Genomic DNA, 13675 nt, shown 5'->3' on the forward strand with positions numbered 1-13675 from the left:
ATGCATTAACAAAGAGGTTTTTTTGAGTGAACATCATTGAATTTCACATACTGCAGCAACTCAAAAGCACTCCAATCAATTCTGTAATGGTTCAGCTCAAAAGAAATTAGATTCCAACTGTACTTCATTTCAGAAAGCATCAACATATGAGATGTAAAAGCTTCAGGAAGAGACACGTTGCATATCCAAGCTTGTTCCAGGCTTAGTGTGGAAGGCAGCTGGAATAGCATCACCACAGCAGACACACCAGGATTATTCCCAGGGAAACTCAATGCCAGCTAAAATGTAGTACTCTTTGTAAGTGGCCTGGTGTTGCAGTATTAGCAGTTACTGTACCTCTGGCAGGTAAGAAGTAGGGCTGTGCCAACAGCTTGCTAAAAAAACTTTACTCCAGAAATCCTATTTGATGCTGTTTTGAATGATTTATGATCCATCACAGACTGACATTAAGTTTACAAAGCCACCCTCCTTCTGCTATCATCACAGGCACCTCCTTCAAACCGCTACTCTCCATGCCTCTTCCCTCCCTCCCCCGGTCACCGGCCTCGGTATTATTTTGGAAGTCATTGGTTGCTAGGTAGCCTGCTTTCTCTTCTATTGTCATCTTATTCTGAGCTGGTGCTGCTGCCTTCAGGAAATGCTGGGTTGCTTCTCCTGTAGCAGGGTCCTATGGGGGCTGCCAGGTAAGAGTCTATCTTTCTATGTCAAAGGTGGGGGAAGGGGCAGGATAGACCTCTCTCCCCAAGTAGCCTAATGGGATCAGGGAAATGTGCCATTACCCACTGCATTTAGGAAGGGATTCATTATCTTCCCTGAAGATGTAGTGAGGGACTCTCCAGGGATTTGTATGGAGCACATCTTTGAGCACAGTACAATGGAGTTAATTAGCATTATTATCCCTGGTAGCAAAGGTAGTGAACTGAAACACGGAGCTTTTAGTGACTTATCCAGAGACATAAGGCAGGTGGCTTTGAGAGTGAGGAAACCAGGAATTCCAATGCCCAATCTTGCTTTGATCTTTATTGGCCATTCTGCTTATATATATATCTGTTGTCAAAGTTGGTTTATTCTGTACGCGATATATTTAGATTATAGGGATGTTAACAACTGATAAAGAGTTCCATCATGGAACAAAAAGTTATCAGGCATGCTTAGACCAGAGCAGAGTGCCTTTTTACATTCCAAGGCAGACCACGCTTTAGCCACCATGCTGTTCAGCTTCCGAATCACAGTCCTGGGAATCCACAGGTATTCATTTACCCACCAGAGGGCACCAGAAATGTGACAGAGAGGTATTTTTTAGCCATGTTAGTCTGAAGGCGAGCAGAAGCAAGGGCAGCATGTAACATAGATGCTAATGTAGATGTTTCGTCATTACATCTGGCAAACAGGCTGTTGCCTACAAAAGCTCGTGTTTGTCTGAACTAATTAGTCTTTAAGGTGCCACCCTGCTCTTCCTTCTGCATAAATGTGACAAAAACCTGTATTATTGAATGGCTGTAATCTTCATACTAAATCTATATTGATGCTTTCAGTATCAAATAAAGGGAGTCCTCCTGTTCATATCAAACTCTGGAAGATTTTCAGTTAGTGAAAAGGAGGCATAGTACTCTTTGTTTTGCTTCTTCAACAAGCAGGAATCATAGAAAATTAGGGTTGGAAGGGACCTCAGGAGGTCTAGTCCAACCTCCTGCTCAAAGCAGCACCATCCCAAATTAGAACATCCCAGCCAAGGCTTTGTCTAGCTGGGTCTTTAAAACCTTCGAGGATGGAGAGTCCACCACCTCTCTGGGTAACCTGTTCCAGTGCTTTACTACCCTCCTAGTGAGAGAATTCTTCTTAATATCTAATGTAGGGGACTTCCTTTGCTGCGACTTGAGACCGTTGCTTTGTCATCTGTCACCACTGAGACCAGCCTAGCTCCATCTTCTTCCAAACCCTACTTCAGGTAGTTGAAGGCTGCTATTAAATTCCCTCTGTCTCCTCTTCTCTAAACTAAATAAGTCCAATTCCCTCAGTCATTCCTCGTAAGTCATACACCCCAGTCCCCTCACCATTTTCATTGCCCTCTGCTGGACTATCTATAGTTTGTCCACATCCTTTCTGTAGTTGGAGGTACAAAACTGAACACAGTACTCCAGATGTGGTCTCACCAGTGCTAAATAGAGGGGAATTATCACTTTCCTGCTGGCAACACTTCTACGTATGCAGTCCAGTATGCTGTTAGCTTTCTTGGAAACAAGGGCACATTATTGGCTTATATTCTGTTTATTGTTCAATTCAGTTTATTGTATACAGGTCCTTTTCTGCAGAGGTGCTGATCAACCAGTCAGCCCCCAGTGAGATTGTCCTGTACTAAGTGCAGGATTTTGCCTTGTCCTTACTGAACCTCATGAAAGTTTTTTTGCCTAGCCCTACCCTCCAGCATATCTACTACTCCTCACAGTTTGCAAACTTGCTGAGGGTGCACTATATGCCATCTTCCAGGTCACTGATGAAGATATCCAACAAAACTGGCCCCAGGACTGACCCTTGGGGCACTCTACTTGATACTGGCTGCTAACTAGACAGTGAGCCATTGAATACTACTCGCTGAGCCTGATGCTCCAGCCAGTTTTCTATGCACCTTACAGTACATTCATCCAGCCCATACTTCCTTAGTTTGTGGGAGACCATATCAAAAGCCTTGCTAAAATCAAGGTATACCACATCCCCTGGTCTCCCCACATCCACATAATCATAGAAAGCAATCAAGTTGGTCAGGCTTGACTTGCCCTTGGTGAATCCATGCTGACTGTTCCTAATCACTTTCTTCTCCTCCAGGTGCTTAGGAATGGACTATGAGTGAGGTGAGGCTGATTTGGTCTGTAGTTCCCTGGATCTTCCTTTTTCCCTTTCTTAAATATGGGCGCTATGTATTCACTTTTCCAGTCATCCGGAACCTCTCCCAATCACCATGAGTTTTCACAGATGAAGGCCAGCGGCTCTGCAATTGCATCAGGCAACTCCCTCAGAAACCTTGGGTGCATCCCAGCCAGCCCCATAGACTTACATATGTCCAGCTTTTCTAAATAGTTCCTGACCTGCTCTTTCACTGTTGTTGGTTGCTCGCCTCCTCCCCAAACTGTGCTGCCAGGTAAAGTAGTCTGGGAGCTGACCTTGCTTGTGAGACAGAGGTGAAAAAGGCATTGAGCACTTCAGTCTCTTCTGCATCCTCTGTCACTAGGTTGCCTCCCCCATTCAGTAAGGGACCCACACTTTCCCTGATCTTCCCTTTGCTGCTGACATATTTGTAGACACCCTTCTTGTTACTCTTCACATCCCTTGCTAGCTGCAACTCCAGTTGTGCTTTGGCTTTTCTGACTTCATCCCTGCATGCCCCAGCAATACTCTTATACTCCTCCCTAGTTTATCCAAGTTTCCATTTCTTATAAGCTTCCTTTTTGTGATTTAGTTTACTGAAGAGTTCCCTGCTAAGTCAAGCTGGTCTTCTGCCATACTTGCTAGCCTTCCTGCACATCAGGATGGATGGTCCCTGCACTGTCGGTAAGGCTTTAAAGTATAGCCAGCTCTTCTGGACTCCTCTCCCCCTCAGAATGGCTTCCCAGGGGATTCTGCCCTTCAGTTCCCTGAGTGAGTCATAGTTTTGCTTTTCTGAAGTCCAGGGTCCTTACTCTGCTGCTCGTCTTCCTTCCTGTCCTCAGGATCCTGAACTCAATCATCTTGTGGTTGATGCCCAAGTCGTCATCTGCGAGTACATTCCCCACCAGTTCTTCCTGTCCATGAGCAGCAGGTCACGAGGAGCACAGCCCCTTGTTGGTCTCTCCAGCACTTTCACCAGGAAGTTGTCCCTAATATTCTCCAAGAGCTTCCTGGATTGCCTGCGTGCTGCTGTACTGCCCTCCTAGAATATGACAGGGTGATTGAAGTCCCCCATGAAAATTAGGCCCTGTGATGGGCAAACTTTAGCTAGCTGTTTGAAGAAAGCCTATTCCACCACTTCCTCCTGGTCTGGTGGTCTGTAGCAGACCCTCACCACCACATCACCCTTGTTGCTCCCTTCTCTGACCCTAATTCAGAGACTTTCAATAGGCCTGCCTTCTGTTTCATACTGGAGCTCTGAGCTCCATATTGAGCTCTTTTACATAAAGAACAACTCTTCCTCCTTGTTTCTCCTGCCTGTCCTTCCTGAACAGTTTGTACCCATCCATGACTGTGCTGTAGCCATGCGAGCTCCCACCAAGTCTCTGTTATTCCAGTCACATCACAGTTCCCTGAGTGTGTGAGGACTTCCAGTTCCTCCTGCCTGTGTCCCATGCTCCATGCTTTCAAGTACAGGCACGTGGGGTAACTAGTTGATTGCCCTGATTTCTCCCAGAGAATGAGAACACGTCCCCTCTTGCCCCCTCCTGTTTGCTCTTCCTCCTGGTCACCCACTTCTCCACTTACCTCAGGGCTTTGGTCTCCATCCCCTGAGCTTGGTGGGATAGCTTTGTGGAGTTAAAGAGGGGCATTATTCTCTTTGTAGAAGGAGATCAGGAGGCAGAAGTAGAAATGGAAAGAGATAGGAGGAGAGTTACTTGGAACTGAGGTTGCTTGTTCACAAAGTTTTGATGGGAATCCTGACCCACAGAGGAGCATGGGGACATGATGTAACTGAACTACACTTTTAGTAAATCTCCACAGTGACATGGCAAATATAAATATCTTGGTTTTTGGCTTTTAAACAATTTTTGAATGTTCATTTTTTTTTCCCCCTGAAAACAGAAAATTGTCATCAAAAGCAGGTGTTCATATAAAATAACTTGTTTAATTAAAAACCCCAGTTTCCACTGAAAAATAGGTTTGATGAAAAATGTTGACCAGTCTCAGATTTTAAATATTTGTTTAAATTGGTACAATTGAGGTATAGTCACCCCACCTTCGCTACTCGGTTTGAACCAGCATAGAGTCATTCAGTAGTGCTCTTTTTCTGACTGATCTCTAAGGCCGTGTGTAGATGGAATGAGGGGCATGTGTGCATGACACTTTAAAGAGGGCTAAATGCTTTTGCACTGCTTTGATGGTGTCGGTGTTTGCACGCCTCAGCGGCATTAATTCCAGCCGCTGTTGGAAATTCGGTGGCAGAAGGAAGTACTGGGCCCCTGCACAGCTCAGGCAGGGAGCCAGGCTCGCGGGGGGGAGAGGAATAAAAATAATTAGGCTCACCACTTTTCTTGGGTGGAGCCTGCTTTCCCAGGCTGCTGCCAGGCTGCCTGTAGGGCTTCCTGCAGGGCTGCATGGACCCTGGTGCTTCGCTCCACGGCTGTAGGGCCAGCAAACTACAACTCCTTGGAGGAGTTTTAGTTTGTTTCACCCCAGGTCATTTAAGGCACATTAAACCCACCGCTCCAATTTAGGGCACCTGTTTTGTCTATACACGGTCCTGCTGTGATTCTGAATATGTTTGCTTCTTTGTGTTGCTTTAATTTCTGAATGTGCTTCGAAGCACAAAGAAGCAAATAGGTTAAATCAAGAAACATCCAATCTGGTATTGCTTCTAACTAGGTTGTATAGCCTGAATCCAACAATGTCCTGACTGACAATTCACTTTGCAATATAGATTAGAAGAGGAGACAGCAACAAAAATGGAGCATTATGTATCAGCATATGCTTAAAAAACAACTCCAGAGATGATGGTCTTGCACATTTTCAAACTGTAATTGTAATACAGGAATTATTCTAAAACTATGGAAGCAAAGCTGTTGTTTGTCCTTTCTGCAGACCTGGGAGACATCTATCCTGAATATCTTCTTGTTGACCTTACTGAGTTAACTTTTATGTGTTTAGAAGGTCATGGAAGAAATCATTAATATTAGGTTGGTTCAGTGGTTGAAAGGCAGTAAGCATTTTCTGCTTATCACACTGGATTTTTTAAAGGACTTTAAATCACTTGATTTGTTTATTTTTTGAAATAAAAAAGGCTCTTAGTGAGAGAGATTTTGTATTTTATTTTAGTTTTAGGAAAGACTTGGTCTGTACTCTGAAGTTTGGGGACTGTTATTCTCCATGATAAGAAGCAAAAATCACAAAATTCTGAAGTCTGACTTCCAACCACAGGGTTAATTTGGCCATTCTCTCTATCCTTTGTGTCTCATAGTATACCTCAGTATGATATTAGACACAGTATATTAGCGTACACATTTATTCACAAACTAGACCTAGAACATTCTACATTTATGCCATAGATTTTGATTAATGGCCAGATGCTGTTAATACAAGAGGATGTAGTAAGGACTGCAGTGCCTTCAATGAGGTTACAGTTAAACATGCAGTGGTGTCTGCAGAATTGTATCATAAGCACGTTCAGGGCTGACCCCCAATATAGCTATCAGAATAGTGGGATTTTTGTAGCTTTTGACTAACTCGTTAACTTCCTTAATTGTAAAACCTTAACATTGCATTTGCACAGGATCCTTTCTGCATTTTATAAATGAAAGATGCATTCATTAAAACTCAGTACTAATTCTGAAGCTACTTCAAGTAAAAATCCTTTTGATTGTTTAAAACAGAACTGCAAAACATTTACTACATTGTTGGAGATGTATAAAATGTCATCTCTGGTTTCTGTGAATGTTTGAAATCAGGTTTGGGTTGAGTGGCCACAGTCTGGGTCTTTAGACAGGTAAAACAAAGGAAGCAGATCTACTCATGGGTGAAGAAAGATTTCCCATGTTCAGAAATGCACACATTTCTAGTGGTATACATCTCTCACTTTAAAAGCTTACTGTTTTTCTAGCAGGCATATAATCTAATCCTAGGCATAAACTTTTCTATTCCTAGATGTATTTTTGTGATGCCTTTTTGCTGTATATTATTACTAGAAGGTGTAAAGATAAAAATATTGTGTAAGAGACTGTTAAAAAAGACAAAGAATGGAACATTAAAAATGAAATCGGAAGTTGAAACTGTGCATCATTTCATTTACTAAGATGTCAGTGAACATAAATGATTGCTATCAGTATATTTGTTGGAAGGGTATAATGATAGCTATTCTAAGTAGCTCAGGTTCCACTTCCTTTGGAGAATTTTGCAGACCAATCTTGCAAACCAGAATAGACACAAAATGTCCAAACAATACTTGTGAATATGCCCTGGTTTGGGGGAATTATCTTTTGGGACCATCTCAAATTGATTTGAAGTTTAGAAAATTAATGCAAGAGTTATTTTGGGGATTTTTTTTTTAAATCCATATAATTATATTGCTGGGGAAATGCCCTGATTCTCAGAAACTGAGTAACTTTTTGTTAGTGCAGTCAGTAAATATTTTCCATCACTTTGACCTGATTTCTGTGAACACCTACACACATGCACTTACCTTCATGCAGGTGAGTGGCCCTATTGAGTTCCATAGGCCTGTTCACTTACATTTGCATAACTTTGGGCCCGATGCACAATCAAACCAAGTCAACAGAAATGACCCTGTTAATCTCAGTGTGGTGTGGCAAAAACTTTGCCTGTGACTCTGCAGTATCATAAAAAACACAAACTACATCTACAGAAACGTAATTGATGAAAATAAGAGTTGAGAAAATTCATTATTTTCAGTATGATTGTGTTATATATAGTACTAATAGAAATTAACTGAGAAGGAAAATTTAGAGAGTGTTTGGTTGAAGGAGAATAAAACCCTTAACTATTAAAAAGTGGCCAGGGATTTTCAGAGACATATATTTATTTTCCTGTTTGATTGAGACTACATGAAAAATTAATTTTGGAGGAAAAAAATGCACTTTTTGAGGACACTCCCAAGCATGGTATGTTCACCATGTGGATAGGCCTAGCATGTCAAATTAGCAGCCTATACCCCGACAGGCCAGTAAACTTGACTTTAAAGCACCAAACATGCCCAAGGGAATGCTTTTGTGTGTGGATGGGGATTCGAGTTAATTTTATGTGAAGTCAAGCTCTAAGCTGTGCTGGAGCTGTCCTGAAGGAGGCTATAGCAGTGGTAAACCTTGCTTTCTCAATTTTCCATCACAGGAGTGCTGCAAGGATTAATTTGCTGATCTCTGAATAGATAGATTTCCATCTTTGAATGATGGAAATTAATTCAGGCCCCAATCTTGCAATCTAATGCATGCAGGCAGCTTGTTATGCCCTTGGAGGTTTTTATAAAGCTAAGATGGCTTTACACATGCACAACTATCTGCTCATGCCCCAACAGGGTTGGGGCCTAAGTATTATTATTTTTGTCAGTAATCCTGAGCACCAATTTAATCCATCTCTTTGTTTCTGTTTATTAGAAACTTCTCCCATACTCTTCCTAAAATCTAGGAGAAAAGTTTGTTGTAGATGTATAGAAATTAAGGTCCATACCGCCTCAGATTTATATATATATTTAACTGTAAAATCAGAAAATATAGGATTATTGAATGGAATTAATTGTGCACTGTGCAAAGCATTAAGTATGTGTATATTTTTGGGTCTTATGTTCTGCCAAGTATAGCAGTATTGGGACCTGTCATGTTCTCACTGAGCCATATGTATCTAGTTTGGGAGGCTAGGAAGCAATTTCTAGCTGTGCAGGTGAATCTGTTGGCTAATAAATTGTGAAAATAATGCTGTTGCTACTACCTACTCATTGGAAATCAAACCTAGCTAAGGCAAAGGAATAGCAAAGCTATGCCAGCTTAGTAATTACTTTTGTCCCAGAAAATGTGTGGCTTTGGTGACTTAAAGCCTTCCTTTTTTAAAAAAAACAAACTTCACATCCCACCTGTTTTATTTTTTTCTAGAAAAAATGTGAAACTCATTAGCATGTGGTGAAAGCATTGTAACAATGTCATTTTGATTTAAAATCTGTTTTAAATCTTAAAATTATGGAGCCAAAGTCTTAGCTACAAATAGTCTTGCTCTTATGAGTATGAGGCAGACTGTCAATATTATTTGAACCTGTCTAGTTTTACTAGTTTAATTTTCTTTGTTAGCAGCATCAGTTGAAAACAAAATGAAAAAAAGGTAAGAAGTGAGAGAAATAGGTTATTAACATTGCAGGCCAAATTCTGCTCACTTCAGTGCCAGTGACTTAGGAAACTCTGGATCTGGTTAAACCGGAGGCTTAGGCGATGTCAGGACTAAGGACTCCTTTAATCTCCTGTACCGTCCTGTAGGTGGAGTAGCCTATTTCTGCTGTTGCTTTCTGTGCTACAGGTCATTGCTTCTTTTATTAAGTCCTCGCCTTCCTTCATATTGTTACTTTGAATGTTACTTTGTCTCCTTACATCTTCTGTTCTTTTAGATTTGCATATTTTGTTAACTCCTACAATTTCTTTCAAATTTCTTATTCTTCTGTCCTAAATTAAATTGGTTCCTTTCACAGAACCTGGGGTACAAATAGCATATTTCCTGTGTTTAATGAGAGCAGTAAGCCAATCCTACATGTTGCAGACCTAGAAGCCTTAATGATGTGGTCTCTACACCACATAAAATACTTCTGCTTAGGTTGCTCAGTGAGGGGCTGAATTTTCAGGACAGATTGAGCTTGGGCTTTTCCACCTAGTGCTGGTCACATTTCTTACTGTTCTCATGTACTTGATAAATGTACAAATATTTTAAAGCAAAAGCTCTTTTTAGAGTTTAAGCAGCATTTAATACTCTAAGCACCTTTCCAGGTACAAAGTAACAGAAGCAGGAGTGGAAGTGGGTCTCATTTTGACTTCTTGTGGTTATTCATCCTTATATATCTCAGACTGGAACAGGACTGATTTGGGATTCACCAAACTTTTTTTTTTTCCTTTGCAAGTAGCTTCTCACAGGGGTGACCACTAGGGTTGTGTCAAGCTCTGGTAGCCGATTCGATCTGGAGGAGATTCGGCCCAATTCGGTGACTGATTCTCCGAATCCAGATTGAATTAGGAAACCAACTAAAAGCTCAGAATTGAATTGGAAGCCTCTGAATCGATTTGGAAAAGATTTGGCCTCCAGCTGCAAGTCAGTTGTGGAGGGGGGAGGGAAGGGGTGTGGGGGAGAGAGGGATTGGGGCTGGGGCTGGGACAAGCTGCCCAGCCGGGGTGGTGGGGGTTGTGGGCTGTGAGCACGGCAAGGAAGGAGGGCAAGGACCTACTAGTAAAAGAAGCAATTCCCTCTCATAGATTTATTTATTTTTGGTGGCTCAAGAATCTTCCACTGTTTTTTGGCTGGTGAATGATTTGTCATTTGAGGAGAATTTTCTGCCAAAATACAGTCCAACACAGGGACTGTATGGGAGATTCTCATAGGTAAAATAAAACAAGGTAACAATGTTGCTATGAGTATAATAAATTTTAGATAGCAATTTAATTTCACTTCTTTGCATTTGATGTTAAATTAAGGTGGGAATATTTCCAGGGACTGAAATAGTAGCAGGGTTGTGGGTTGGTGAGACTTCCTCTTGGGAAACTCCAGAATGTCCTTTCTTCAGAAAGTTGTTGGTAGCTTAGTCCTTTGCTTTGTAACAACTGGGATGCTTTTTGTTGCAGGCAAAAATATATCTCTCCTCTGACATATACGGAATAAATGTATGTTAATCCTGGAATGAGATCCCCTGAAAAGTGTCTGCTAGAGGAGGGAGCTAGGACTAGATTTAAAACTACAGTCAAATTTTGTTAGTTCTCCTCAACACAAAAGCCAGAAAAATGATGGAAAATGGCTAAGCACAGGGGAACCCTGCTGACAGTAGCTCATTCTGCAAGGTGTGCTCTTGTTCTTTGGTCCAAATGTCCTTTTCCTCAGCTATGATCCAACTGGAGCAGGGAGCTCAAGCACATGCACAGGAATAGGACTTACGCAATGAATTGGATCTATTCTGCTTTGCAGTTGGCTAAACTGTTCAAAGTATTATTCTGAAAAGCAGCTACATGCAAATGACACCTCATTCAACATATTTTCTCTATGTGCACAGACAGAGTCTGACCTCTTCATCTGAGTAATTTAAGAAATCAGTTTTTTCCTATAGTTTTACCTGCCATTAGTCCTACAGAACTACCTGGGGTGGAGCCAGAATTTTTCTATGTATATTTTCCTTAGAATCTTCTATGCAATCTCAGTTACAGATCCAGTACCTGACACCTGTGCGAGCTGACTGGTGGTAGAGTCTATACAGCTGTCAATGAGGTACAGTTTCAAGGCCAGGAAGGTGTGCAGGTTTAAATCAGGATAGAACTGAGCCTGCAGAAGGGTTAATTATTAGCGTCAATGCAAAAAGAGGGTAGGACACCGTTTCATTTGTAGAATGCAGGTTCAGTTTTCAGGACAGAACCAGAATTGTAATATGAATACCTGATCTTACAGTCTTTACTCAATATGAGCAGCTTCAGTGAAGCCAAGCCCAAGTAGACTGTCTGTGTTGCACTCCTTGGCCAGTAGGTTTGTAAACTCTGTACATAAAATGCTGTTTTTGTTTCACAAGGTTTCCTTTCTCCTTCTTTTACTAGATGTTTGTTGCCGAGGAGAATGTGGATTTTCGGATACATGTGGAGAATCAGACAAGAGCAAGGGATGATGTAAGCAGGAAGCAGCTTAGACTCTATCAGCTGTACAGCAGGACAAGTGGAAAACACATCCAAGTGCTAGGCAGGAGGATCAGTGCCAAAGGAGAAGATGGAGATAAATATGGTAAGAATGTTTACTGTGACCAGCAAGGTTCCAGTAAAAAAAAGTTTGAAATTAATGTGTTTTGATGAGAACAACAGAAGGATGCAAGGCAAACCCAAATGGTAAAAGAAGAATTCTTGAAGGGTAGGGATGAAGAATTTGCCATATCCAATTAGGCCTATTTGGCTATTAGGTCCTCCAGTGATGTTTCAGAGAATGCTCCATCTATTTATCCAGCTGTATCCCATTCAAGGGGAAAAATTTCTCAGTACCTTGCAGAAGTGCAGCTCACTGGCAGCAACATGTAGATAATTAAAAAATATATGCTAAGTCCCAAACTTAGCTGATTTTTTGATGCCATTGCAACCTGAACTATAGTCCTGACTTTCAGAGGTTGAAAACTTTCTGAGCAACCTTGGGCCAAATTTTAAATGAGTCTCAGCTGTCTTGAGCGATTGCTCTTCCTCATCTTAGGTTCTGGGGAGAAATTTATATTTAAGCTAAAAGCAAGTGGATGTTGCAAGTTTTGGCCAAATTTTACTTTGGGCTTTGGGGTTGTTTGCAGTCCCAAGCTCAACTTGAAGCTCAGGGAAGTATGAAGCAAAAGAACTGAAAGAAACAAACCAAGCTTTCTTCACAGTGAAATGGTTGAACTCCCTGTAGCTCAGCACTGGAGCTGGCTACCTGTATTTTAACTTATGCCAGGGATTTATAAAAGAAATGCTGCTGTGAAATTGAAATAGAAAAACTATTTGGAAAATTATTTTTTTCCTTTATACTCTCTAGCATGTTTTTAGTCAGCTTGGCATCCCTCATTGAAAGGGATTTAAGGATGGATACTTGAAGTTACCCAGTGCTATTCCCAGCTCCCATTGGACTAAATTGGAGTTCTGAGTAAAGAGTTGTAGGATCAGAGCTAAAGGATCAAAAAGCTAGTCTAGTGAGCCCAGCATTGTAGTTTTCTCCAAGTTGCGCCAAGTGTGCTGTAGCAGAACATAAAACCACCTGGAAAGTAGAAGCACCTTATTTACTATTGCCCCATATCTGGCTCACAGTTGAACGTTACTTTAGAAATTCATGAGCATACACTGCCTGTGTGACGTGTACATGAAATCTGTCATGTACAGGACTGTGATATGGGCCAAAGAAAGAATCTTGCAGAAAATTATTTACTCTCATGGGGAACCTGTGGAGAGGAGATTTGTCACATCAGACCTAGGTGTCATTTGTGTCTTTGAAGAAATAGTTCTGATAGTCTCAGGGAAATGAGGCAAGTCCTACTGTGTGGCCAAAGCCCTAGTCGCTTGAGCTCATTATACCTAACAAAGCCTTTGTGAGGGTGCTTGTAAATGTTGTGCTTTGCTTTTCCAAAATTCCTCAGGAGAATGGGAGAGGAGAATCCCAGTTAGGTGCTCGGATAACACTATTTGGCTGCTTTTGTCCTTTTTCTGGTCTCTGTCATGAATGCATGGTCTCTTTTGAAAGCTCTCCACAATCCCAAATATGAGCTATACATTTTAGAAGAGGGGGATGCTGATGTCCCATTTGGAAACTATGCTGTGACTGGCATGTCCAGCTCATGTATGGCAGCAGGGAGCTCTGCACTTTTTCAGGTTTCTTCTCATCATGCTCCGAGGACATCCTCTGGAGAATGCTGCAGTCTCCCACTTTGAAGCCCCAGCTTATCTTCAGTTTCTGAAATCTCCCTCTGACCTCAAATGGATGAATCCTAGCCCATCTTCTCTGACTGCTAAAACTAAGCCTCCCTGGTTTGCCCAGCCTTCTGATTCTCTCACCTGCAGTAGTGCTGAGGGGTTATGGAAATCCATGCATCATCATACATGGTACAGGCATGCTCAAAGCATAAGTGGGGCCTGAATATCCAGGATGCGGCCCATGCAGTGCTGCTGGCTGTGATAATGAAGGGGTGGGGGATGTCAGAGTCACTGAGGTGGTGAACCATCTGTGTTACAGCCAGCACTGGCTACAAAGACAAGGACACAGGATTCATTATTTTGAAGGAGCTCCTTCCCCCAGGGGCACTATTATGGAGTATCCTTTG

General features: G+C 41.8%; 1 protein-coding gene across 3 annotated transcripts in view; it reads left to right on the forward strand.

Annotated features, from left to right (window-relative positions):
* The window catches only part of FGF18 (fibroblast growth factor 18), a 119248-nt gene that overhangs the window by 43408 nt on the left and 62165 nt on the right, over nucleotides 1-13675 (forward strand). For all 3 annotated transcript variants that reach the window (XM_090065340.1, XM_090065342.1, XM_090065339.1), the window contains one exon: nucleotides 11454-11634. In XM_090065340.1, the coding sequence (XP_089921466.1) occupies nucleotides 11454-11634 (181 nt within the window). The remainder of the gene's footprint in view (nucleotides 1-11453; nucleotides 11635-13675) is intronic.

Source organism: Crocodylus siamensis, chromosome 10 (genome assembly GCF_052110815.1).
Source record: "Crocodylus siamensis isolate JL-2025a chromosome 10, ASM5211081v1, whole genome shotgun sequence".
In the NCBI taxonomy this organism is placed as follows: domain Eukaryota; kingdom Metazoa; phylum Chordata; order Crocodylia; family Crocodylidae; genus Crocodylus; species Crocodylus siamensis.